At 49.1% G+C, this 27,153-nt stretch overlaps 1 protein-coding gene across 1 annotated transcript in view; it reads left to right on the forward strand.

Moving 5' to 3' along the window:
* Positions 1 to 23,106: 23,106 nt before the first annotated feature.
* Positions 23,107 to 27,153, forward strand: part of LOC147685121 (unconventional myosin-Ig-like) — a 1,601,091-nt gene continuing 1,597,044 nt past the window's right edge. The window contains exon 1 of the mRNA XM_086941006.1: positions 23,107 to 23,325. Within this exon, the coding sequence (XP_086797132.1) occupies positions 23,231 to 23,325 (95 nt within the window). The 5' untranslated portion in view covers positions 23,107 to 23,230. The remainder of the gene's footprint in view (positions 23,326 to 27,153) is intronic.

A 27,153-nucleotide genomic window follows, 5' to 3' on the forward strand; every position in this document is an offset into this window, starting at 1 on the left:
GCGACTCCGCCGGGACTCCGTGTTGGGGTCGTCCCTCTGTATTCAGATGACAAACGGGACATTGAAAGCGGTGATCTCGATCGGGGGGGTTGCAGAATAGACCAACGAGAATTCGGGGTTTGCTCCGCTCTCCCGATCCCAAGAACCTCAGCTGCTAGTGGCCCCACGCCGGAGTCCTTCGGGTGTGACCCGAGAACCAGCCACGTTGGCCTTAACAAGAGTAGGCAGTGAAGAACGTGCAATCTGAACTGCGTGCACCAGGTGAGTGTCTTGTCTCGTTTTGTGTTGGATCACGTTTGAAACTTTGGATTTGGTACTTGGCATTTGGTGACCTGTGGTCATGGAGAAACTCTGAATAGAGGGTCTGACAGGGCAACATTGAAATTGCACGTGCAGATGCCTCTTGTTTGATTTGTGTGGGATCACTAGAGATAGAGTCTAGACACCTTTGTGGGAGCTGCGGCTCTCACTCGGCCAGACTGTTCTCGGGAATGCCGGCAGTTGAGATTGGGTAGCACTCGAACAGATCTGGAGTGGCGATTGAAAAAGCGGGCTTAGACAGCATAGTTCGGGAGATAAACCATAAATGCTGTCGGGTGGCCTGTAGGTTGGTCTGTGGTTTAAAACCTGTGTAGCTATCTCTAGGCAGTCTAAGGACAAGACTTTTGTCAGAAGGCGTTCTTTGCAGCTTTGAATATTTGAAAAAGGGTTCTCCATAGATGGAAGTCGACGGGCTCCACCTCTTGTTTGCAAATATCTGTGATTTTCGTTTTATGTTTACAAATATCTGTGTTTTCGTTTTCATGTCAAATTGAAGGTTTGTTTTTGCAACGCAAGAGTGATTTTGAATGAAAACATGGCCATGTGTATGAGAGGGTTGTGATTAAATAAACATTGATTATGCTATTCTTGTGTATAATAATACCTGATTCCTTTTCAGCTCGAGTGGGGTAGAGAAAGGGCAATGCCGTGTCTTAGTAAATTATACTTTGGCTGCGTTTACCGAGAGAGCACGAGGTTGGACGAAAGCCAGCCAGCCCCTCCGGAAGGAACACCCAGTCACGGTATGTATTGCAAGCACGGTATAGGCCCCCTTATTTTCATTTCTTTGTAGCACAAATATACAAAGGATAATGTGGAACTACAGTGGCCGAAAACTGGGTCTTTTGATGAGAAAAAGATTCAGTATTTACAAGAGCGTCTGTTTGCTAAACGCAGCAGACAGGCCATGTTTGACACTCTTAACAAATGGCAGAAAGAGGCAAAGAGAAGACGCATTCAGTCAGAGAAACTTCTCAAAATACAGCAAGAGCAGACTGTAACTCAGAAAGCCGTTGCACATGACAAAAACAGGACAGAGAAGAATATTGAGTATGCAGATAGACAATTCAGGTTGCAGGTGGATAAAAGCTATGTAACACGAGATGTGGCTGAAGATGAGATAGAAGATTTGTTAGATAAAAGACCTCCCCCACCATATGCCCCGCAGCGCATTTACCCCGCGGTGCCTGTGCAGGTGCCCGTGCAGGTGATGGCTGCGCTCCGAGCCTCCACGCAGGAGGAACGTGGGTCCCTCACCCCCAGGGAAATGCCAGTGCCCCATCTACCTCAGTGAGGGACCTGGTCACCCTTGTCCCTGACCCTAGGCAGGCTCTAGAATCACCCCGTATACAGTTAAGCGTCCCGAGTCCCGTATGGACATCCCAATCGGCCGGCACAACATCCGGAACGTCAGAACAGACGCCAAAAGGGGAATCAGGAGGGTTGGATGGTAAACGACTATTCACCAGATCATCCGTGGCATATGGTGAGAAGGAAGCCTTAGCAGATCAGACCGTCAGATGGATGGGGAGTGATGTATACACTGTGGCTGACATATGGAGTACCGTAAAAGATTTAGAACCAGTAATGCAGCAACACGTGTTGTTCTAAATGTCCAATTCCCTCATAGGGTCTTGGGAGGTCAGCTTCGATAATGGAAGAGCTCCTCAGATACTGCATAACAATCGAGATTGTACCCATAAATTTAACATGATACCGGAGGAGGTGTACAAGAACATAGTCACGCTGGTTCAATACCGAGGCAGGATGTTTCTGAAGAGCCCCCTTTGGACTTCCCAGCATCCCATGCGAGAAGTACACCCTATTTATCACCCCGAGGTTCCCGAACTACGCGATGATAACCAACAGATAGTACGGGCTCGGATAGACGCTCGTTTCAGGAGCAATGGGTATACACTCCGTGGAAAAGAAGTGAGGTCCTTGCTCTGAAATCCCAACTACCTGACCCCCGAAAGAATCCTACTGCCTACTATAAGGAACTGACCGAAGCTGTGGCATCTGCCGTTATGACCCTGGCGGATGTCGAGTTATTCTTTGGGTTACTGGGGCCTGTTGATATATGGCGGCAAGTTCTTGATGCTGACCACGCTGAACTAGGGGGGACCTGGGATGACTTGAAAGGTTGGGACCGGGATCGTAAACCAGGAGATAAGCCTAGGAACTAAATAACATCTCTGCCGGCGAAGATAATTGCATTTATGCACACTTTGATACCCCCGCAGAAGGTTGACTGGGATAAATTGACGGCTTGCAGAGAGAAAAACGATGAAAGCGTATCAAACTTCTTCACGAGGTTCGAAGGAGTCTTTATTGACTTTAGCGGACAGGATTTGGCTACCAAGGGTGGAACTAGGTTGTTTGTGAACAGGTTTGTTATGAACCCGGCTCCGGAAATTTAAGCACAACTACAGGCAGCAGAAAGTACCTGGACTACGTCCACCCCTTCTGTAATTTTGAGCATGGCCCAGTATTATGAACATAGAGAGAACGAGAGCAAGGAAAAGGTAGAGAAGAAGGCCAAAGACCTCAAAACTCGAGTGTTGCTTCAGCAAGTAGTCCGGGGACAAGGAGGAGGGAGAGGAGCCAGAGGGCCCATGTCCAGAGGGGCGGGTGCAGGCCGAGGCACGGGCGGGGCTCCGACTGTGGGTTTAAACCAATGTTCCTATTGTAGGGAGGAGGGGCATTGGAAAGCACAGTGTCCGTTGTTGCTTGCCCAGAACGGTGCAGTCAGAGGGCGAGGGCGTGGACGAGGTGGCCCCGATCGGAGTGATATGCGCAGAGAGGAAGGATCAGGCAAGTCTTAACGAAATCATTTCGATAATCACCAAGGCAAGCAGTACTATCACGAGGATTACGCATATGAGGATTAAGATGCGTATGACCACGCATAGGACAGCCAGGGACAGAGTGGGGGCCAAGTGTCGATCCCGGTCAATCAAAAGGGACCTTATGTAAAAGGGGAAGTGATGGGGACTTCTGAGAATTTCCTAATTGACACGGGAGCAATGAATAGTTCAGTTGCTCGATCATTGGTTCCAGGGGCGGCTCTGTCCGGGCAAAATAATGTCTCAGTGGGATTCTCGGGAGTCCCAGTTGTCAGTCCCATCTAAAAACCTCTCCCCTTCACGATCGGTCCCGCCACTATTGACACACCTCTTTTGCTAACCTCACATTGTGGGGAGAACTTGCTGGGCTTGGATATGTTAAAGAAATTAAATGCAACACTACATTGCTCTGCTGACGGGGTTTATTTAACAATACAACCCTACGCTGACCACATGAAACAATGTTTTGCTAAAAATGAACCTCTTTCACCTGAGTTTGACGGCATTCCCGCGACTCTATGGGCAACAGGGGATGCTGACGTGGGTAAGTTGGATATTCCACCGGTTCACATTACGCTGAAACAAGGCTCAAAAATGCCACATATCCCGCAGTACAAAATAGCACCAGCGGGCGAACGGGCTCTGCTGTCCATTATCCAAGATCTCATCGACAAAGGGGTGGTGGAAGAAACGGCTGCTAATGTTTGCAATAGCCCGATTCTCCAGATTCTGAAAAGGAATTCTGACTCCGGTGCGCAGGGGCATGGTGATGCTTACCATTTTGTGATTGACCTTAGAGCTGTTAACAAGATTGTTATACCACAGTATCCTGTGGTGACGGACATCACCACGATCCTCACGATGATTCCGCCAACTGCCCAGTACTTTTCGGTCATAGACCTGAAAAATGCCTTCTTCAGCATCCCTATCCATCCTGATAGCAGACAGATTTTCGGATTCTCGTTATCTGGCACCTCAAGGCTATACTGAAAGCCCGAGCATATATAGCCAAGCCCTTAAGGCTTTGCTGGACGATCTAGACTTGCCGGAAGGCAACGTCTCTTTCGCAATATGTGGACGACTTGCTCATTGCTTCGGACACAGAAGACGGCTGCAAAGCGGACACTGTTAAATTGCTACACCATTTGGCTGCTAAAGGGAACAAGGTATCTTTATCTAAATTCCAATACTGTCGACAGGAAGTAACCTACTTAGGTCATCTACTGTCGAAGGAGGGTAGATGACTAACACCTGAACGTATTACTACCATTTCTAAAATGTTTGTTCTTTGCACGCAGCGCGAAGTTCGTGCTTTTCTTGGCATCACCTCTTACTGTCGCCAACGGATACCTAAGTTTTCTCTTCTTGATAAACCTCTGTTGCATCTGACTACTAAGGAAGTGCATGAACCCCTCCCCTGGACGAATGAATGTCAGCACTCTTTTGACTCTTTAAAAACTGCTTTATGTTCTGCTCCTGTCTTGGGCACTCCTGACTACCGTAAACCTTTTGTACTATACGTGCACGAGGTCGACGGTTGCTCACTTTCAGTGTTAACGCAGGACTTTGGTGGTAAGCAAAGACCTTGCGCTTATCTGTCAGCCACACTGGATAATGTCGCCAATGCACTTCCTAGCTGTCTGAGGGCCACAACAGCTGTCGTGGTAGCTATCCGGCAGTCCGAAGGACTCGTTCTAAATTCCAATCTGACGGTGATGGTGCCGCATGCTGTGGACACATTGTTAAATAAGACCAAGACACAGCATCTTACAAGTGCGCGCCTCACTGGATATGAATTGACATTGTTTGCACCACACATCACGATCACACGATGTGCAACACTAAATCCGGCTACACTTTTACCACTCCCTCCGAGTGAACTTACCAATGACACACATGATTGCATTTATCGCACTGAAGAAGAAACTAAAGGCAGAATTGACCTTACTGACATTCCTCTATCTGACCCTCAAGGGGAGTTATATGTGGATGGGTCCTGTTTTAAACTAGCAGATTGAACAACAACAGCTGCATATGCAATTACGACCTTGAAGACAGTAGTCGAAACATTCCGAATGCCTCACCGATCAGCCCAGGCTGCTGAACTTATGGCCTTACTACGAGCCTGCAAATTGAGTGAAGGACTCGAAGTTAACATTTACACAGACAGCCAATACGCCTTCGGCGTGGCCCATAGCTTTGGGCCGCTGTGGAGGGAGCGGGGTTTCCTTACTTCCCATGGTCAGAAAATACAGAATGGCCCCCTGGTTCTACGACTGTTAGATGCCCTCACTCTGCCCAAGAAATTAGCCATCATCAAATGCAGTGCACACAAAGCAATAGTGGATGAAGTGGGGGAAGGAAATGCTTTTGCAGATCAGGTGGTCAAACAGACAGCCCAATCCCCAATGTCCGCTATGTTTGTGACCTCCTCCGTGAGATCGGTGGAGGAATCTGAATTGTTTGATAATACTATGGAAAGTGTGAGAGAATTACAGAAGAAAGCTACCCCCACAGAATTAGAGAAATGGAAAAAAGAGGTAGGAAGACTGGATGAAAATAATTGTTGGGTTGATCTAACAGACAAACAAAGGTGGTTACTGCCCAATGCATTAGTGCAGGCCGTTGTGACTATGGCACACGGCCCTGCCCACATAGGAGCAAAAGGTATTTGCGGGCTCATGGACCCAGTTTGGAACAACACTAACATCCAAAGGACTGCTGTCCGGTTGGTCCAATACTGCATGGTCTGTTTGCAACACAACCCGGGGAAGGGAGAGAATGTCCTGAGCGGGAATTTTGCACCTCCAACGCTGCCTTTTGAAGTACTCCAGATGGATTACATCCACGATGAGCGTGTTAATAACTTAAAGTACGTCCTGGTGGTGGTGTGTGCTTTTAGCAAATGGGTTGAGGCCTACCCTACTAAGGAAAACACTGCTATGGCCACAGCAAAGGCCCTTCTCAAGGAGTTTGTGCCACGCTTCAGTTTGCCCCGTTTGATCTGGTCAGACAATGGGGGGCACTTCCATGGGGCCCTTGTTAAGCATATTTGTGAGGGTTTACAGATAAAACAGAAATTCCACGCTGCCCGACATCCACAATCAGCAGGGCTTGTGGAGAAGTATAATGGGATTCTCAAGCTCAAGATGGCCAAAATTCAGGAAAGCACAGGTTTGAAATGGCCGGACACCTTGCCCTTAGCCCTCATGTCACTACGGGTTACCCCACACTCTCGCTCTGGCCTTTCTTCATATGAGATTATCTTTGGCAGGCCCGCTAATGTATGGGGGGTACCCAGACCACGATCCTTTTCTGATATTGAATATCCTATGTTGATTGACTACCTATATGCTTTGACTAAAGATCTCCGTTCTATTCATCAGCAGGTAGCTTCTGTACTGCAGCCTCTGCCAGAGGGCCCCGGACATCGACTACAACCCGGTCAGTGGGTTCTAGTCAAGGAGTTTGAACGAGACACCAGCTTGGCTCCGAGGAGGTCTGAGCCACGGCAGATTCTGCTTGCCACCCGGACGGCGGTCAAAGTGGATAGGAGGAAACACTGGATCCACGTCTCCCATCTGAAGAAGCTGCCGCTTCCACTTCCATATGATCAGCAACGCCCAGGGGGAATTCTGACACAGGAAACTGAGAGAGCTGCTGCATTCGTACCCTTCTCCGACGCCTGCGAGATTGAACAAAGGCAAGAGGAGGGAGTGAGGAGATCAGGTGAACCGGTCTCTGCTGAATCTGCAATTGCTTTGAATCCTGTTTTGAGTACCCCGGCAAGCGAAAGTTCTCATGCAAGAGAAGTACCTGCAGTACTATTTTCTGATCAGGAAGTTCCGGGTCATGTGCGGTACAACCTACGGCCAAGAAAACACCACGGTGCCTCAGACCCCACCACTAGGAGATAAGGAAAGACTCGATTGAATAGATAGGGCTTGCTAGTTTGTTGGTCTGAGGTACTGAGCGAGACACTGGACTGAACCCGTTGAGAGCTGGAACTTTGATCACTGTGCTCTGTTCAGAAAGAAGACCAGCTATTGTGGACGGCCAGGTTGCACAACAGAATACATTTTGACCACCACTCTTTGGTTGCTTGAGATGAACGATAGGAGTCTACCTGTGAGACACAGGACGGACTGTTAGGCCCGAGCTTATTTTTTGGACTTTTAGCTAGGAATGTACCCTTTTGGCCGTATTGTCTTAGAAGAAGAATTTCCCATTCCACCACGACACGTACCATTCTATGAACCGATGTTCTCAACATGGACCACTAGGGTCAAGGTAGCCTTTGTATTGGTTATGACTGTTATAATTGCTGTTTTCATGGGCTTATTTGTATACCTAGAACATAAATACCCTTTGCAGAAGTTTTTACCGTCTACTGCTGCACCATCTGAGCATTTGCTGTTCACTCTAGCACCCCACAAAGAACGACATCGCCAGACCTATGCGAAAAATGTATTTGTTGAAATGCTTCATCCGACACACAGTGTTACCAACACTACTGATTGCTGGGTTTGTTGACTTCTGCCTTCCGTTATGCATAATCATGATCTGTTCCTCTCACTACCCGTGTCCTATCTAGGGAGCTGTGAAGCATGGTTCAAACTGTTTTCCGCCATGTACCATCACTATATAGATAATCGCAGACATTATGATGTGAACGATTATAACATGATTTTAGCATATGTCGAGGAGCATCGGGGGTTTGACCAAAAAGGAAATGGGGGACGGGGGTCGATAGACCCTCTGGCATGCATGAACAGGTACATGAAGGTTAGGAACGATACCTGTATGCAGGAAGATCTCTATGATTTTAGCCATTTTAATGCTTCTCAATACTTTCAGCTTTTTGTTGAACGAAATGTTACAAGCGACCGTATTGTACCCATTCCTATTTTAAATGCTTCTTCCAATTTCTGTGTACAAGGAATAGGGCATGTACAGGTTGGTGACAGTATCTGCAATTATACCTATCGTATGAAGAAAGTCAGCAGCCCCCCGTTGTTAACGCCACCCAATGTGTACTTTGTATGCGGAGAAAATGCATATACCTGGTTGCCACGTGATTGGGCTGGGCACTGTTATTTGTCCTTCCTATACCCGCCTGTATACATAGCACCATCTGACTATCACAGAACACACCAGCTACACCCAGTAAGCGCAGTACCCAATAGGCAACGTAGGCAGCTCATCACAACAGAAGTCGATCAGACCGACACCTTTTTGCAGCAATTCACGGATTTTAGCAAAAGCTTGGTCCCATTCTGGGGACCCATATTTAATAGCAGAGAAATAAGAAGATTGTCCAGGATAGTGGAAAATGTCATTAATATAACTACTGACATCTTGGCCAACCTTATTGTTGAGCTTCAGGCGACCAGGCTTGTTGCGCTCCAAAACCGTATGGTTTTGGACGTTATCTTGGCTGATCGAGGCGGAGCATGCCGAGTGATTGGCAGCTCTTGCTGCGTGTATATTCCAGACTCCGCCCCCACTGTTCATCTAGCCATTCAAAAGTTGCATCGCTTTGCATCCGAAATGCATAATGACAATGGGTCCTGGTCACTGTCCGGCTGGTTCTGGGGGCTCCTGTCCACCTGGGGATGGAAGTTGTTATTGATTTTGGGTGGAGCAGCCGGTGTCATTTTTACCTGCTGCGTCCTGATACAATGTGGTCCAGCCTTTTGCTCCTATTGTGCTTCCAGAGTTACAGCCCTGTGCGTGCCTGCCCCAGTCCCCGCCAAAGTTCAGATGCTACAACAGGAAATTCATGAATTAATGGCCCTTAATGAGGAGGTTTTCAGAGATTAATGCCTGCCTTTGTATTTAGCTACACCACGCTAAAAGGAGGGTTTGAGGAACCGGAATCGATTTTCGGTTATGCAAAGCATATAATCGATATTTAGAGTTAGCATGATGTATCTAAATTACTTAGCACACATACGCGAACATTAGCACAAATTCGTATTGCAGTATTTTATATTTCTAACCTGCACCGCTTTGCACGTTTTACACTTGCTTGACTTGACCGACGCCATTTTGTGGCCTCGCTCGAAGCCTTACATTAGTACACCCCATTCATTTCTTGCACCGAAGTCGTTCTCCTGAGAAATAGCCCCAACTGTTGCAAAACTGCTGTTTCAGCTCGTTAGGCCCGTCAAGGTTGTAGGTAGCAGGAGGAGGCCTGATAGGCACATTCCGGGAGGGGTGCGGGGCGGACTGTCTCGGAGTTGGCAGAAGGGAGTCACCCGTCCGACCTTGCTAGGATGAGCTGAACCAAGAGCGCTTTGTCTGCCATATATGGTCTTTCCTTTTGCACCAACCTGTACCAACTTGTATTTTTCCATCTTAGGCAACGGTTTCGAGAATGCAACTGTATATATGTGATGTCCTGACAATGTGCCAGCAGTCTTCTTGGCAGACCTCGTGGGGTTAGGTCGCAAGGAGCTCCTCTGGCAGAGTTTGTTTGTTATAATAAACGCTTGGACCTTCTACACTGCCAACTGACTGATTATTGGTAATGGGCATGGGATTGCTTGCGGATATAACTATAATTGGGAGGTGGTAAATAATTTTCGGTACTTCACTTGTTTCCCGTCGCATATTTCCACAATTGTTCTGAAGTAGTGAGCCACACTTACACATAAAAATTCGTAGCTTCCAACATCTCGGGTAAATTTCTTTAAACTCTGGGTTTTTTCCTTGAATCGATTGGACCACGAGTTCTCACAGGCTCCTCTCCGCCCCCTTCCTTTAATGCTTTAATGTCCCTCCCACTCCCCCAGCACAGAGCTCATAAAAACAGGTTTCTCCCTACCTTATTTGTAAGCTGTGGCCGTAATCAGGCTCCTCTGCTTGCCGTAACCCCTCCCTTGTCCCCTCCCTCCTGGTCAGCCTCGCTCTCCCAAGCGTCTCGCTTAGGCACATACATATCTTGGACCCTCGTTGTGTCTGGTATCACTCAGGCAAATGTGGTGCCGAATAATATTTAACCGAAACGGTAGCCGTGTATTATAAAGAATCCCCCCCCCACCTTACTGGATTGCTTGCCTCTCCCTGCCCCATAGCGCTCTTTGCTCAATGCCCTACAGGAATGCTAACATCCCAGATCTGAGAGAGTTCATGTGGTCGAAATGCACTCCAACGATGTTTGTTTCAGATAAAGGACCTACAATGTCGCTGCTTGCCCTTTGTCCTCCATTTCCTTGTTCATAAGCTGCTTGGCGAAAGTGATTCTCAATTGCAAATCTTGACTTTTCTGAGCACCCAGAGTGAAATAGGATTTCATTTTAGCATTATTTCGGCTATAAACATCCTGTTAACGTTCGTACCTCGGAGAACTCTGAGAATTAGGCGTGCTCTGCTAGACAGACACCAGCTTGTCCGCTAGCACACTTACAACAGGACATGACGTTTCTTACTTTTTGTAGTGTTTTAGTTCTTGTGTTGTGTATATTTCTCGAGGAGTGAGCACGTTTAAACAACAACTTGAAAACAGGTTTCTTTTATTCAAGTAATAACTTTAACAAGCCACTGCTGTGCGTTTTAGAAACACTGCGTATATCTTTCGCATAAAAGAATAAACATCAGCTAGGTTGGCAGTCCTAGTTAGTGCTTCTTGCAGAGGAGCATGGATGCAAATGGGGGAAAGAAGGCCTCAGAATCCGCTCAGGAAAATGAGTGTTGCGTTTTTGTTGTTGCAAAAAACAAGACACATCTCTATTAAAAAAATGCTTGCGACTGTAAACAGATCTAGGGCCAGATGTAGGAAGCCTAATATCGGTCGGTAACGGCCGAAATTACCGAATTTCGGCCGTTACCGACCGGTATTAGGCATTTTAGATGTAGGGGCCTTATTTAAGGATTCAGTAATTTACCGAATTGATAATTTAAGGAATCGGTAAATTACCGAATTCTTAAATACCGATTCGGTAAATTACTGAATCCTTAATGTGGGAAGCACTCAAGTGAGTGCTTTTCACTTGTAAGGAGTTGTTATTTACCACCAACTACAAGTTGGTGGTAAATAACAAAAACTGTTAAAAAGCAATTTTGTGCTTTTTTTTAACAGTGCCATGTGGCAGACATACATGCCCTTAGGGCATGTATGTGTGCCACATGTGCACCCATGCACTATTCAGGGGTGCAACAGGGTGTCAAAGTGACACCCTGCCGCCCTTGAATGTGTTCCCCATTTTACTGAATCGGTATTTACCGATTCAGTAATTCCCATTCATTCCTATGGGCCTGGAGGCCCATAGGGATGAATGGGAAATACCAAATCGGTAAATACCGATTACAGATTTGTTAAAAAATACCGAACTAATACATACATCCCATTTACCGATTCTAAAATACCGAATCGGTAAATTTCGGTATTTTAGAATCGATAAATCTGGATTACCTACATCTGGCCCCTAGTCTGTGTGCTCACACATCAATTGTATTTGTGTTTAATTTGCAGGTTTCTTACAATGAACCAAGAAATGTCTATCAAAAATTTGTTCCCGTTCTTTTTTCAAATCAAAAAGAGTGCTGATGTTCAGGGCCAGAATAACATGACATGTAAGGGGCTAACACAGAAGAGTCTTTAGTGGTGGAACCCTTTGCACCCAGTGCCAGATTAAATGCTGTGGAGACACACACAACCACAACCACACACACACAAACACACACCACCGCAACCACAACACCACAAACAAAGCCACAACCAGACATACAACCACACACACACAACCACACACACACAATCACACACACACACAACCGCACAGACAACCACACAGACAACCACACAGACAACCACACACAGACAACCACACACACACATCACACAGACAACCACACAGACAACCACACACACAACACACACACACAACCACACCCAACCACACACACAACCACACACACAACCACACACACAATCCAAAACAACCACACACACACAAACACACTCACACGCAACCACAACACCACACACACAACCACAACCTCACACATTTTTGAAACATTGTGATTTGTCAGATCAATACATGTAAGACAGGGGGAAACTAAACATGTACCTTTACTAATGCTATAGATGTAACATTTGATAATTTTATAACTATTGGCATTTATAATAACAAAAAAAAATACTTTTATAATTTGCACAACATAAAAAATGTCAATAATATTTAAATTTACCACACCAAAAACTCACACTTTTCTATTGCGAGACCTATTGCATTTCCAATGCTTGTTTACATATGCCCTTACCTCTGAGTGACTGCTGGGTCTTGGACGAAGTATAGCCTTTGAAGAAGTCTCGTAATCTCATCACTGACCACTTTACCTTTGTGATGGAGGGAAAGAATAACGCTTGAGCGAACGCCCAACCACACATCCCACAGACTAACAGGCATGATTCATAAGTCATTATTGCTGCAGATATCTGTACTTTATGCCTGGAAATAAACTAAGAATGCCTAGCATGATTTCACAGAGGGATTCCTGACAAGCGTAAATAGTCCGAGTTTTACTCCAGCTAAGAGCTGAGGTAACTCCCATTGCAGGGCGGGCAAGGGATTGGTTAACTACCAAACTTGGTGGGGTGCAGAGGAATGGGTTTCTATTCGGGGCACAATGCTTTTTTCCACGGTGAAGAAAAATGAAACAAAATGTACATTTGCACATGGGCCTGCATTCGTTTCAGTTTCACTGTGTGGGGAGTTGGGAGCATGGAGAATACGTCACGTGACATTCCCAGTAGTACTCAACCAAGAACAGGTGTGTTTGATGTGGCTAATTTTGTGGCATTGTGAATTCAGGGTTTTGTTATTTTTGCACGTTAACCCTGTCTGCGCAAAGGTCTAAACCATTAGTGTCAGTTTAAGACCTAAGACCAGAAAAGTGACCCGCGCAGGCGCTGTCTCTGCACGGGTGACAGCGTCGTTAGTAAATTTTGATCCCTTTCTAGAAACACGTGTTTTCCAAAAATCAGCAAATTATAGACCAGCTGATGGATTGCGTGCGGCAAATGTATAGTTATGCGAAAAAAATGTGGCACCTGCAGAATTGCAAAATATGTCCCAAATGACAGCATAAAAGGAGGTGAGTAACCACGCTGCATCCTGACTGTATTTCCATGCCCCTCGATTATGCCGCCCCGTGGTGTGTAGCTGGTGTGATCCTTGGCAGGGATGTGGGCCAGCGGGTGGCAGGTTCGGCTTCGAAACACAGGTTAAGAAAAGTCCCCAATGGTTACGTGTTACGTGTTGCGTGTGGGCGTGCCTGCAATCATTCATTTATATAGTTTACGGGTTGTTAATATTAGAGTTACAAAATGTGTACTGTCACAACTTTGAACTTTACACTGCGTTAGTCTCACGGCAGAAAACACGTCGTCCTACTGAACCCATAAAGAATTAGAAACACGCTGCCAGACCTATTGACCTTGTCAGCTGTAGAATCTGCAGGCCGCTGTCCGGCTCTGCGGCTTCAGGCAGACTGTCTTCCAAGCCTGCGGCGATATTTTTACACCAGGTTATCTACTCGCAGCAGAGCTAAGGGAAGGTCGTGTCTGTGGCGCGATGAACATGGCGGCACGGGCTGAGGGGGCTGATAAAGAATGGAGGAACCTGGGGCCCGAGTCACAGAAATAACTTAAGACAAAATCCTAAACTTACTACCATTTTGGTATTCACAGAAGGCACTTACTCATTTTGGTATTCACAGAAGGCACTTGCTCATTGATGAGTAAGTGCCTTCTGTGAATACTAGAATGAGTAACTTACTCATTTTGAGTAACTTACTCATTTTGAGTAACTTACTCATTTTGGTATTCACAGAAGACACTCACTCATTGATGAGCAAGTGCCTTCTGTGAATACCAGAATAAGTAACTTACTCATGTTGAGTAACTTACTCATTTTGAGTAACTTACTCATTTTGGTATTCACAAAGGCACTTAAGTGCCTTCTGTGAGTACCAAAATTAGTAAGTGCCTTCTGTGAATACCAAAATGAGTAAGCGCCTTCTGTGAACACCAAAATGGTAGTAAGTTTAGGATTTTGTCTTAAGTTAGTTCTGTGAATCGAGCCCCTGATTTCCAAGAACAGCGGAAACAAAGGGAGCAGACAGCGTGCCTTGTTAAAAAACAGATGTTCACGTGTTTTACGGTCAAAGGTAGTTTGATTCAGATAAAGACCGTCAGACTCCCCCAGCCTGCATGTTCCCTCCAGTCTGCTTTCCATTTTACTCTGATACTGTCAGTTTGTTCCTACTTGCACAGGTTATGTGTTCGCTGGCTCCCCTGTTACCCTGCTTCAGTACATCAGAGGCAAGGCCCATGAAGGATGGACTCTCGTCCATGATATACAGTGTTGAGGGGTGTGTAAAGGGCACTGCTGCGGACTCCTGGTGCCGGGCGTTCGTTTCAGTTCTACAGTTGTCCGCCACCGCCCTCAGGGTGGTCTGTGGGCTTTGTGTCTGGTGTGAATGGTATGTTGTAGCAGCGGCCTCAGCCTCTTATGGGCCTGTGTGTTGCAGCATGTGTGCACGGAAGTGAGAGCCTGTGTTCGGCAGCTGGCCTGCCTGTTATGTGACTGACTCTGTCCAGAACTACCAGCCCCTTCAGCGTTCCCTATCTGTCAGAAAACAGAAACGTGGGCATACGTAGGCTTATAAACCATTGTAGACAAACAGCAATTGGTGGCAGAACATAATCCTCAATACGTGTCTTCTGGAGTGACTCTACCCCAGCCCCTGTGGTTTTCCAGAGGCCGAGAACTTTGGGTGGGCCGCGGTCACGTCCAGTGCTGCGTCTTTGCCCAGTGCCTGGTTGCCGTGGCCCTCTGTAGCCCTGTGCCTGGTCGCCGTGGCCCTCTGCAGCCCTGTCCCTGGTCGCCATGGGCCTCTGCAGCCCTGTGCCTGGTTGCCATGGCCCTCTGCAGCCCTGTGCCTGGTCGCCATGGCCCTCGGCAGCCCTGTGCTTGGTCGCCGTGGGCCTCTGCAGCCCTGTGCCTGGTCGCATTGGCCCTCTGTACCCTGTCCCTGGTCGCTGTGGGCCTCTGCAGCCCTATGCCTGGTCGCCATGGGCTTCTGCAGCCCTGTGCCTGGTCGCCATGGCCCTCTGCCTGGTCGCCGCTTCACAGATTGGCCTTATCGACTCTTGGTCTACTTCTGTGCTCCTACCCATTTTCAAAAAGGGAGAACGCGAAAACCCAGCTTGCTACAGACCCATTTCCCTCTTGGATTCGCTGGGCAAGGTCGCTGGGAGACTAATCTTGGAACGTCTCCAGGACTGGGCCACAGAGAATAAGATCATAACCGACCTACAGTTCGGTTTCCAGGAGGGATTGGGCACTGTAGAACAGGCCCTTAATCTGACATTGCTCATGGGTAAATATGCTTGGGCCAAAGGCGGTAATCTCTACCTGGTCTATGTGGACCTAAGTTCCGCATTTGACTGCGTAATCCACTCCAAGCTGTGGGAGATCTTGAGTAACTTGGGCGTAGATTCTCCACTCCTGAAATTTCTTCGAGAGCTTTACTCGGATGCCAAAGCATGTGTGAGGTATGGAATCAATGGAGAGCTTTCGGAATCATTTGGCATTGCAAAAGGCGTCAGACAGGGGTGCGTCCTTGCTCCATTTTTATTTAATATTTATACAAACGGATTGGAACAAGCGATGCTGGTAGACAACAAAGACCTCCCCTGCATAAACACCCGGCCAATCCCCGCATTACTATATGCTGACGATTCCGTCATTTTAGCGAGAACACCTAATCAGCTCCAGCTCCAACTGGACAAGTACTGCCAATATATGCTTTCTCTTGGACTAAAAGTAAATAAATCCAAGACTTTTGTTATGCATATTGGCAAGAAAGCCCAGAAATGCAAATCTCTTTATATCGAAAACACTAGGCTAGAAAACGCTAAAACATATCCTTACTTAGGGATCCTTATCGACAATCATTTGTCCTGGAAACCTGCCACCTCCAGCAAGAAATTGCAGTTTCAGCGCACAACATCGGCGCTGACCTCTTTTTCAAGGAAGCTGGGCAAGCCTTCCCCTGCCGTGATTCTGAAAATCTACCAAGCCAAATGTTTGAGTGTGGCTACTTATGGAGCGGGTGTATGGGGCTACACGCCTGCTACTGAGCTTCAAGTAATCGAAAACAATTTCTTGAAATATATATTAGCCCTCCCCCGAAGTGCTCCTAACTACGGTACCCATATTGAGCTCGGTTGGGAGTATCTATCGGACACCATTAGATACCAACCGATCCTCCTTTGGCATCGTATATGGACTCAGGAGCAATGTCTCCTTACTAGGTCGTTAATAACTGATTGCCTTACATTGACCCACTGGAAAAGGATCCCCCGGCTATTATATGTTTTTAAATTTCTGAATGATCTGAATTGTCCAGCGTTTTTCACCGACCCTGTCTCACTAACGGCTATACCCAGAAAGACCTTGAAGAATCTGTGTGTCGCTCATTTAAGAGACCTACGCATGTGTTCTGAAATTGGCAAACAGTCAAACACTCACTTAGTGATGATACAATCCTCCTATGGCATACAACCTTATCTGTCTTTTTACCTGTCAAATTATGATAGATATGTTTTAACTAGATTTCGGTTTGATTCATTTTATCGTCTTGTTTCGTTCTCTGAGCCCTCTGATTGGTCACGTGAACTAGCTAGTTGTCCTTGTGATGGCTGTTCTTCCCAGTCTACCTTGCATGTAACTTTATTTTGTAGCTTTTACGAGACCCCGCGTAAACGCTGGCTGGTCCCACTTCTCCGACAAGCAGGTCTGAGAAGATGCAGACCTGCTCTTTTGGCACTTCAGTTCTTAGATACCCCGTTTGCTGCCAAATCTATAGCTTGCTTCCTTAAGGCATGTCTGAAAATTCATTCTCAACTAATGGTTACTGCATTGTAAAATTTTATTCTTGTTATGTGAACAACTTGTTATTTCATTGCCGTACAGTGCGACATTGTATAGACGATTTTTTTTTATGATTAATTCAATGTTCTATGTATCTATCAGTCAATATTGCTCAAATGAAAACTTTTTATAAACTGTTGTAAATATTTTTCTACAATGTACTTTTATGATTGAAAACTCAATCGAAATAAAGTTTCTTTTGACTTTGACTACTCTGATACTGTCAGTTTGTTCCTACTTGCACAGGTTATGTGTTCGCTGGCTCTCCTGTTACCCTGCTTCAGTACATCAGAGGCAAGGCCCATGAAGGATGGACTCTCATCCATGATATACAGTGTTGAGGGGTGTGTAAAGGGCACTGCTGCGGACTCCTGGTGCCGGGCGTTCGTTTCAGTTCTACAGTTGTCCGCCACCGCCCTCAGGGTGGTCTGTGGGCTTTGTGTCTGGTGTGAATGGTATGTTGTAGCAGCGGCCTTAGCCTCTTATGGGCCTGTGTGTTGCAGCATGTGTGCACGGAAGTGAGAGCCTGTGTTCGGCAGCTGGCCTGCCTGTTATGTGACTGACTCTGTCCAGAACTACCAGCCCCTTCAGCGTTCCCTATCTGTCAGAAAACAGAAACGTGGGCATACGTAGGCTTATAAACCATTGTAGACAAACAGCAATTGGTGGCAGAACATAATCCTCAATACGTGTCTTCTGGAGTGACTCTACCCCAGCCCCTGTGGTTTTCCAGAGGCCGAGAACTTTGGGTGGGCCGCGGTCACGTCCAGTGCTGCGTCTTTGCCCAGTGCCTGGTTGCCGTGGCCCTCTGTAGCCCTGTGCCTGGTCGCCGTGGCCCTCTGCAGCCCTGTCCCTGGTCGCCATGGGCCTCTGCAGCCCTGTGCCTGGTTGCCATGGCCCTCTGCAGCCCTGTGCCTGGTCGCCATGGCCCTCGGCAGCCCTGTGCTTGGTCGCCGTGGGCCTCTGCAGCCCTGTGCCTGGTCGCATTGGCCCTCTGCACCCTGTCCCTGGTCGCTGTGGGCCTCTGCAGCCCTATGCCTGGTCGCCATGGGCCTCTGCAGCCCTGTGCCTGGTCGCCATGGCCCTCTGCCTGGTCGCCGCTTCACAGATTGGCCTTATCGACTCTTGGTCTACTTCTGTGCTCCTACCCATTTTCAAAAAGGGAGAACGCGAAAACCCAGCTTGCTACAGACCCATTTCCCTCTTGGATTCGCTGGGCAAGGTCGCTGGGAGACTAATCTTGGAACGTCTCCAGGACTGGGCCACAGAGAATAAGATCATAACCGACCTACAGTTCGGTTTCCAGGAGGGATTGGGCACTGTAGAACAGGCCCTTAATCTGACATTGCTCATGGGTAAATATGCTTGGGCCAAAGGCGGTAATCTCTACCTGGTCTATGTGGACCTAAGTTCCGCATTTGACTGCGTAATCCACTCCAAGCTGTGGGAGATCTTGAGTAACTTGGGCGTAGATTCTCCACTCCTGAAATTTCTTCGAGAGCTTTACTCGGATGCCAAAGCATGTGTGAGGTATGGAATCAATGGAGAGCTTTCGGAATCATTTGGCATTGCAAAAGGCGTCAGACAGGGGTGCGTCCTTGCTCCATTTTTATTTAATATTTATACAAACGGATTGGAACAAGCGATGCTGGTAGACAACAAAGACCTCCCCTGCATAAACACCCGGCCAATCCCCGCATTACTATATGCTGACGATTCCGTCATTTTAGCAAGAACACCTAATCAGCTCCAGCTCCAACTGGACAAGTACTGCCAATATATGCTTTCTCTTGGACTAAAAGTAAATAAATCCAAGACTTTTGTTATGCATATTGGCAAGAAAGCCCAGAAATGCAAATCTCTTTATATCGAAAACACTAGGCTAGAAAACGCTAAAACATATCCTTACTTAGGGATCCTTATCGACAATCATTTGTCCTGGAAACCTGCCACCTCCAGCAAGAAATTGCAGTTTCAGCGCACAACATCGGCGCTGACCTCTTTTTCAAGGAAGCTGGGCAAGCCTGCCCCTGCCGTGATTCTGAAAATCTACCAAGCCAAATGTTTGAGTGTGGCTACTTATGGAGCGGGTGTATGGGGCTACACGCCTGCTACTGAGCTTCAAGTAATCGAAAACAATTTCTTGAAATATATATTAGCCCTCCCCCGAAGTGCTCCTAACTACGGTACCCATATTGAGCTCGGTTGGGAGTATCTATCGGACACCATTAGATACCAACCGATCCTCCTTTGGCTTCGTATATGGACTCAGGAGCAATGTCTCCTTACTAGGTCGTTAATAACTGATTGCCTTACATTGACCCACTGGAAAAGGATCCCCCGGCTATTATATGTTTTTAAATTTCTGAATGATCTGAATTGTCCAGCGTTTTTCACCGACCCTGTCTCACTAACGGCTATACCCAGAAAGACCTTGAAGAATCTGTGTGTCGCTCATTTAAGAGACCTACGCATGTGTTCTGAAATTGGCAAACAGTCAAACACTCACTTAGTGATGATACAATCCTCCTATGGCATACAACCTTATCTGTCTTTTTACCTGTCAAATTATGATAGATATGTTTTAACTAGATTTCGGTTTGATTCATTTTATCGTCTTGTTTCGTTCCCTGAGCCCTCTGATTGGTCACGTGAACTAGCTAGTTGTCCTTGTGATGGCTGTTCTTCCCAGTCTACCTTGCATGTAACTTTATTTTGTAGCTTTTACGAGACCCCGCGTAAACGCTGTCTGGTCCCACTTCTCCGACAAACAGGTCTGAGAAGATGCAGACCTGCTCTTTGGCACTTCAGTTCTTAGATACCCCGTTTGCTGCCAAATCTATAGCTTGCTTCCTTAAGGCATGTCTGAAAATTCATTCTCAACTAATGGTTACTGCATTGTAAAATTTTATTCTTGTTATGTGAACAACTTGTTATTTCATTGCCGTACAGTGCGACATTGTATAGACGATTTTTTTTTATGATTAATTCAATGTTCTATGTATCTATCAGTCAATATTGCTCAAATGAAAACTTTTTATAAACTGTTGTAAATATTTTTCTACAATGTACTTTTATGATTGAAAACTCAATCGAAATAAAGTTTCTTTTGACTTTGACTACTCTGATACTGTCAGTTTGTTCCTAATTGCACAGGTTATGTGTTCGCTGGCTCTCCTGTTACCCTGCTTCAGTACATCAGAGGCAAGGCCCATGAAGGATGGACTCTCATCCATGATATACAGTGTTGAGGGGTGTGTAAAGGGCACTGCTGCGGACTCTTGGTGCCGGGCGTTCGTTTCAGTTCTACAGTTGTCCGCCACCGCCCTCAGGGTGGTCTGTGGGCTTTGTGTCTGGTGTGAATGGTATGTTGTAGCAGCGGCCTCAGCCTCTTATGGGCCTGTGTGTTGCAGCATGTGTGCACGGAAGTGAGAGCCTGTGTTCGGCAGCTGGCCTGCCTGTTATGTGACTGACTCTGTCCAGAACTACCAGCCCCTTCAGCGTTCCCTATCTGTCAGAAAACAGAAACGTGGGCATACGTAGGCTTATAAACCATTGTAGACAAACAGCAATTGGTGGCAGAACATAATCCTCAATACGTGTCTTCTGGAGTGACTCTACCCCAGCCCCTGTGGTTTTCCAGAGGCCGAGAACTTTGGGTTGGCCGCGGTCACGTCCAGTGCTGCATCTTTGCCCTGTGCCTGGTTGCCGTGGCCCTCTGTAGCCCTGTGCCTGGTCGCCGTGGCCCTCTGCAGCCCTGTCCCTGTTCGCCGTGGGCCTCTGCAGCCCTGTGCCTGGTTGCCATGGCCCTCTGCAGCCCTGTGCCTGGTCGCCATGGCCCTCGGCAGCCCTGTGCTTGGTCGCCGTGGGCCTCTGCAGCCCTGTGCCTGGTCGTATTGGCCCTCTGCACCCTGTCCCTGGTCGCCGTGGGGCTCTGCAGCCCTCTGCCTGGTCGCCATGGGCCTCTGCAGCCCTGTGCCTGGTCGCCATGGCCCTCTGCCTGGTCGCCGTGGGCCTCTGCAGCCCTGTCCCTGGTCGCCGTGGGCCTCTGCCTGGTCGCCGTGGGCCTCTGCAGCCCTGTCCCTGGTCGCCGTGGGCCTCTGCAGCCCTGCGCCTTGTTGCTGTGCCCCTCGGCAGCCCTGTCCCAGGTCGCCGTAGCCCTCTGCAGCCCTGAGCCTGGTCGCCGTGGGCCTCTGCAGCCCTGTGCCTGGTCGCAGTGGCCCTCTGTAGCCCTGTGCCTGGTCGCCGTGGCCCTCTGCAGCCCTGTCCCTGTTCACCGTGGGCCTCTGCAGCCCTGTGCCTGGTTGCCATGGCCCTCTGCAGCCCTGTGCCTGGTCGCCATGGCCCTCGGCAGCCCTGTGCTTGGTCGCCGTGGGCCTCTGCAGCCCTGTGCCTGGTCGCATTGGCCCTCTGCACCCTGTCCCTGGTCGCCGTGGGGCTCTGCAGCCCTATGCCTGGTCGCCATGGGCCTCTGCAGCCCTGTGCCTGGTCGCCATGGCCCTCTGCCTGGTCGCCGTGGGCCTCTGCAGCCCTGTCCCTGGTCGCCGTGGGCCTCTGCAGCCCTGCGCCTTGTTGCTGTGGCCCTCGGCAGCCCTGTCCCTGGTCGCCGTAGCCCTCTGCAGCCCTGAGCCTGGTCGCCGTGGGCCTCTGCAGCCCTGAGCCTGGTCGCCGTGGGCCTCTGCAGCCCTGTGCCTGGTCGCAGTGGCCCTCTGTTGCTCTGCGCCTGGTCGTCGTGGGCCTTTGGTGTCCGGGGGCCTCTGCAGCCCTGCGCCTTGTTGCTGTGGCCTTCTGCAGCCCTGTGTCTGGCCGCCGTGGGCCTCTGCAGCCCTGCGCCTGGTCGCTGTGGGCCTCTGTAGCCCTGTGCCTGGTAGCCGTGGCCCTCTACAGGCCTGTGCTTGGTCGCAGTGGCCCTCTGCAGCCCTGTGTCTGGTCGCAGTGGGCCTCTGCAGCCCTGAGCCTGGTCGCCGTGGGCCTCTGCAGCCCTGTGCCTGGTCGCAGTGGCCCTCCGTTGCTCTGCGCCTGGTCGTCGTGGGCCTTTGGTGTCCGGGGGCCTCTGCAGCCCTGCGCCTTGTTGCTGTGGCCTTCTGCAGCCCTGTGTCTGGTCGCCGTGGGCCTCTGCAGCCCTGCGCCTGGTCGCTGTGGGCCTCTGTAGCCCTGTGCCTGGTAGCCGTGGCCCTCTACAGGCCTGTGCTTGGTCGCAGTGGCCCTCTGCAGCCCTGTGTCTGGTCGCAGTGGCCCTCTGCAGCCCTGTGCCTGGTCGCCTTGGCTCTCTGTAGCCCTTTGCCTGGTCGCCGTGGGCCTCTGCAGCCCTGTGCCTGGTCGCCGTGGGCCTCTGCAGCCCTGTGCCTGGTCGCCGTGGGCCTCTGCAGCCCTGTGCCTGGTCGCTGTGGGCCTCTGCAGCCCTGTGCCTGGTCGCCTTGGCTCTCTGTAGCCCTTTGCCTGGTCGCCGTGGGCCTCTGCAGCCCTGTGCCTGGTCGCCGTGGGCCTCTGCAGCCCTGTGCCTGGTCGCTGTGGGCCTCTGCAGCCCTGTGCCTGGTCGCCTTGGCTCTCTGTAGCCCTGTGCCTGGTCGCCGTGGGCCTCTGCAGCCCTGTGCCTGGTCGCTGTGGGCCTCTGCAGCCCTGTGCCTGGTCGCCTTGGCTCTCTGTAGCCCTTTGCCTGGTCGCCGTGGGCCTCTGCAGCCCTGTGCCTGGTCGCCGTGGGCCTCTGCAGCCCTGTGCCTGGTCGCTGTGGGCCTCTGCAGCCCTGTGTCTGGTCGCAGTGGCCATCTGCAGCCCTGTGCCTGGTCGCCTTGGCTCTCTGTAGCCCTTTGCCTGGTCGCCGTGGCCCTCTGAGCCGTCGTCTGTTTTAATGACAGCTCATCAGCGAAACCGCAGGAGCCTGGCGCACTTCTCCTTCCCCACACGGTGACAGCGCCCACGGTGACGCACCCTATGGTTACACACAGGCCCTCCGCTCCGGAAGCCAGCCTCGGCTCACTGCTGCTTCTGCAAGGCTCCTTCCGCGCCCCGACTCCACAGGCTCACTCTGAAGCCGCCCTCGCCTCTGCACTCACGGGCGTCCTCGGCTCTCTTCGGTTTATAATCATTGCTCACCAACTTCTGGGCCTGGTCGTGGGGATGGCCGAGCAGGAGAGCCTGGAGTTTGGGAAGGCGGATTTCGTCCTTCTCGACCGAGTGACCATGGAGGATTTCATGAATAACATAAGGCTCAGGTAAGTGCCTGCAAGAGGTATGTTACAGGCAGGGCCGCTCGGAAGATGCAATTATGCGGCCCTGGTGGTGTCCTCGTGAGTATGGATGTGTTGCTCTTGCCACATAATCCATCATCCGTACATTTTTCACTTGAGATGACACAAAAATAGTTTCTAGCTCAAACGGATCAAAAGTTACTAAAACCGATACCACGCATGTTGCCGCGAAGTGGCAGACAAGCCTGTTGCACGGAGGCAGGCCATCTTACAGGTGCTAACTGCTGAATCTAGATGTCAAACGAATAATCCTGCCGCACACCCCCCGCCGCTTAATGCCTTTGCCCATAGAAATTAGGTTTCCTAAAAGATGCCCTATAATTCCGTGCCACTTTACAAAGGACTGTGAAAAGAAAAGGGCAGAACGAGATGGTTGTGTCTCCAGGAACATGGAGTCATCACCTGGCACCTCTAAACACCATGCCACTGTGTGCATAGGCCCACTTGTCACCACCACTGCAATTAGCTTTGTGCACAGTTGGCACATGTTAGCGCCTTGTGCTTTATACATGACCTGACTTGCCCCTTTGCACAGATAAATGCTGATGTGAAACTGATGCGAAACCGACCACACTACAAGTAGAACTGTTCTTGCCTCTTAATGCCAGGCGCAAACATTACCCATCTCAATACTACTCAGTCTAGGGACAGCAGTAGGATGAAAGCCTGTGTTGTCTCTTCCAGGGTCTGAATCAGTGACTTGTATGTTACCCATTGAGCTCAGCAGCAGGCGCACAACCCCCTACACCATATTGTTGCTTCATTCCCACCTTCACAGAATGAGCGCTTTGAGAACCCCACGATTAAAAGCAGAACCCACAAAGGGTAAGACAACGAGTGTTTACCAAATAGTACAGCAATCCCATTATGGAACCAGAGGGTGGAGATTTCACACCCTGTGGAGCTGTACTTTATGTGGCCATTAAATGACCAACTGTTTATCACGTTTATTAATGGGACCATAAGACATGCCCCTAAATTAGTGTAGTGCTTTTAATGATGTCTGCTTTTCTACTTGGCCCCTTAACTGTAAGCACAGTTCCATCTGATTTGAGATCGATTCTTACACATTGTAATTGTATTTATATAGCTCTTACTACCCCTGATGAGGCGTCAAAGCGCTGAAATGTTAATTACTTTTCAGTTCAATACATACATATACCAAAATGCATGCAGAAACATCACACTGCCCTAATTTACAATATATAATATCAGTTTCAGAAAGCGTTCCCTGGAAAAAAAAACATAGGACTAAAAATGGCTATTAACCAATTGTACATCTGAGGTCATGAAAACGAAAGCAATTTGTGGAGCTCAGTACAGAAGCTACACAGTCTCTAAAACAAGACCCCAGTTCTCATTTCTGCACTTTGTCACCTTGTTGTATTGTTTCCTAAAATCAAAATACACTTCCCCATGGTTGTCTATTCTTGTCTTACTGGTTATGCTTGTTATCACAGTAATCTTCCATCTATCTGGCTATGTGAAAGCTGGGAGTTCATGGGAAGTGTCCCAGAGTGCCACTATCAAGGACACTACAAACAATTCAAATAAAGAGATTACTGAAGTTTAAAAAAAAAGTTGATGGCTATTGGTTATCATATTAGAAAGTTATACATGTATTTACTTATTTAGATAAAAAATCATTTCGAAGTGAAATGTACCCTAGAGTAGTCTTGGCACATAGGAGAATAGACAGGATAGGGGTTGACATGGACCAGCCTGAGTGAAATGACTGTGAATAATAAGTGTGGCGGGGAAACAGCTAAAACAGATGACCCATAAGAATTATTACATGGTATCACTTCAGAATGGGAACTGAGGTGCAGCAAGGTTACTGAAATCTATTCCAGCAGACTGAGCTCAACATCAGAGAAGCAAAGAGTCCTGGGAGGAAGAGGAAGTGTAGCGAGGCGCACCGTGGGAGAAGATGAGCCAACACACACAACAAGAGGGGAAGTGGGTCCAGGTGGTAATAGTAGTACCAGTGGGGTCTTCCATTTGGAAAAAAGCAGGATAGAAGAACCTTTGTGTTTTAGGTCTGCTATAGAGCACCATTTCCATACAGTAGTTGTTGTGTTGTGTTATTAGCACCTGTCTAGTGCATCTCAGTGGTTTGCCCATTTGGCCAGATTCCCTGGAGAGGGTACATACATGGGGCCCGGTGCTCCCCACAGGAGACAAACCCAAGGGTCTCTAACGACCAGCACTCCAATACACAGCTGATGGCATCGGTCACTTAAGCGCCTTGACGCTCTGGGTAGACATGGGCGAGCGCTCTAAAGCTTGCCTCAGTGGAGAGTGTGCGGGGTGAGGAAGAGCAAGAAGGGGACGAGGTTGCTTTGGGCATCGCAGATCCTCCCAATTGCAAACTCCATTCTTACATTATGAGAAAAGGTTGCAAACATCTACAGGTTATCCCGACTCAGGGATACAAGTAATGCTGAGCATCACATGTCATAATTCATACACCCGAGGCGTCTAAAAGGTGGCATCAGTGATGGCTGTAGACAATGTTCACAAGAGATATATTTGATAAAAAAATATATGCCGTTACCCAGAGGGGCCTCTGTCAACCCTGCCCTGGGACTGGGGGGTGGGGGGGGGGGGCACTAGGCAGTTTCCTCTAGGGGGCACCTTTGCATCCCAACAGTCTACAGTTCATCTTCCGCCAGCCAGGCCTCCGATGGGGGGAAGAGGGTCAAAGTGTCGAGATATTAACGGGAGTCTCTCCTTACAGAGATCACCTAAAAGGCGTGCCCCTGAGGAGTCCTGTATCTGCTGTTTGAAAGGGCTCTAGGGATTGGGAACTCATGAACTCTTCCAAAAATAAAAAAAAAGAGGGACCAGCTTAAGAGAAAGGAAACATGACAGGGATGACAGAATGGCAGTGCGGGTCCTTGATGGCAGTGCTAGTGCTTGATGGCACTGCTGGTGCTTGATGGCAGTGCTGGTCCTTGACGGCAGTGCGCTGGTCCTTGATGGCAGTGCTGGTCCTTGACGGCAGTGCTGGTCCTTGACGGCAGTGCTGGTCCTTGACAGCAGTGCGCTGGTCCTTGATGGCAGTGCTGGTCCTTGACGGCAGTGCGCTGGTCCTTGACAGCAGTGCGCTGGTCCTTGATGGCAGTGCTGGTCCTTGATGGCAGTGCTGGTCCTTGACGGCAGTGCGCTGGTCCTTGACGGCAGTGCGCTGGTCCTTGATGGCAGTGCTGGTCCTTGATGGCAGTGCTGGTCCTTGACGGCAGTGCGCTGGTCCTTGACAGCAGTGCGCTGGTCCTTGATGGCAGTGCTGGTCCTTGATGGCAGTGCTGGTCCTTGATGGCAGTGCTGGTCCTTGACGGCAGTGCGCTGGTCCTTGATGGCAGTGCTGGTCCTTGATGGCAGTGCTGGTCCTTGATGGCAGTGCTGGTCCTTGATTGCAGTGCTGGTCCTTGACGGCAGTGCGCTGGTCCTTGATGGCAGTGTTGGTCCTTGATGGCAGTGCTGGTCCTTGACGGCAGTGCGCTGGTCCTGGATGGCAGTGCTGGTCCTGGATGGCAGTGCTGGTCCTTGACGGCAGTGCTGGTCCTTGACAGCAGTGCGCTGGTCCTTGATGGCAGTGCTGGTCCTTGACGGCAGTGCGCTGGTCCTTGACAGCAGTGCGCTGGTCCTTGATGGCAGTGCTGGTCCTTGATGGCAGTGCTGGTCCTTGATGGCAGTGCTAGTGCTTGATGGCACTGCTGGTGCTTGATGGCAGTGCTGGTCCTTGACGGCAGTGCGCTGGTCCTTGATGGCAGTGCTGGTCCTTGACGG

Source organism: Lissotriton vulgaris, chromosome 10 (genome assembly GCF_964263255.1).
Source record: "Lissotriton vulgaris chromosome 10, aLisVul1.2, whole genome shotgun sequence".
NCBI lineage: Eukaryota > Metazoa > Chordata > Amphibia > Caudata > Salamandridae > Lissotriton > Lissotriton vulgaris.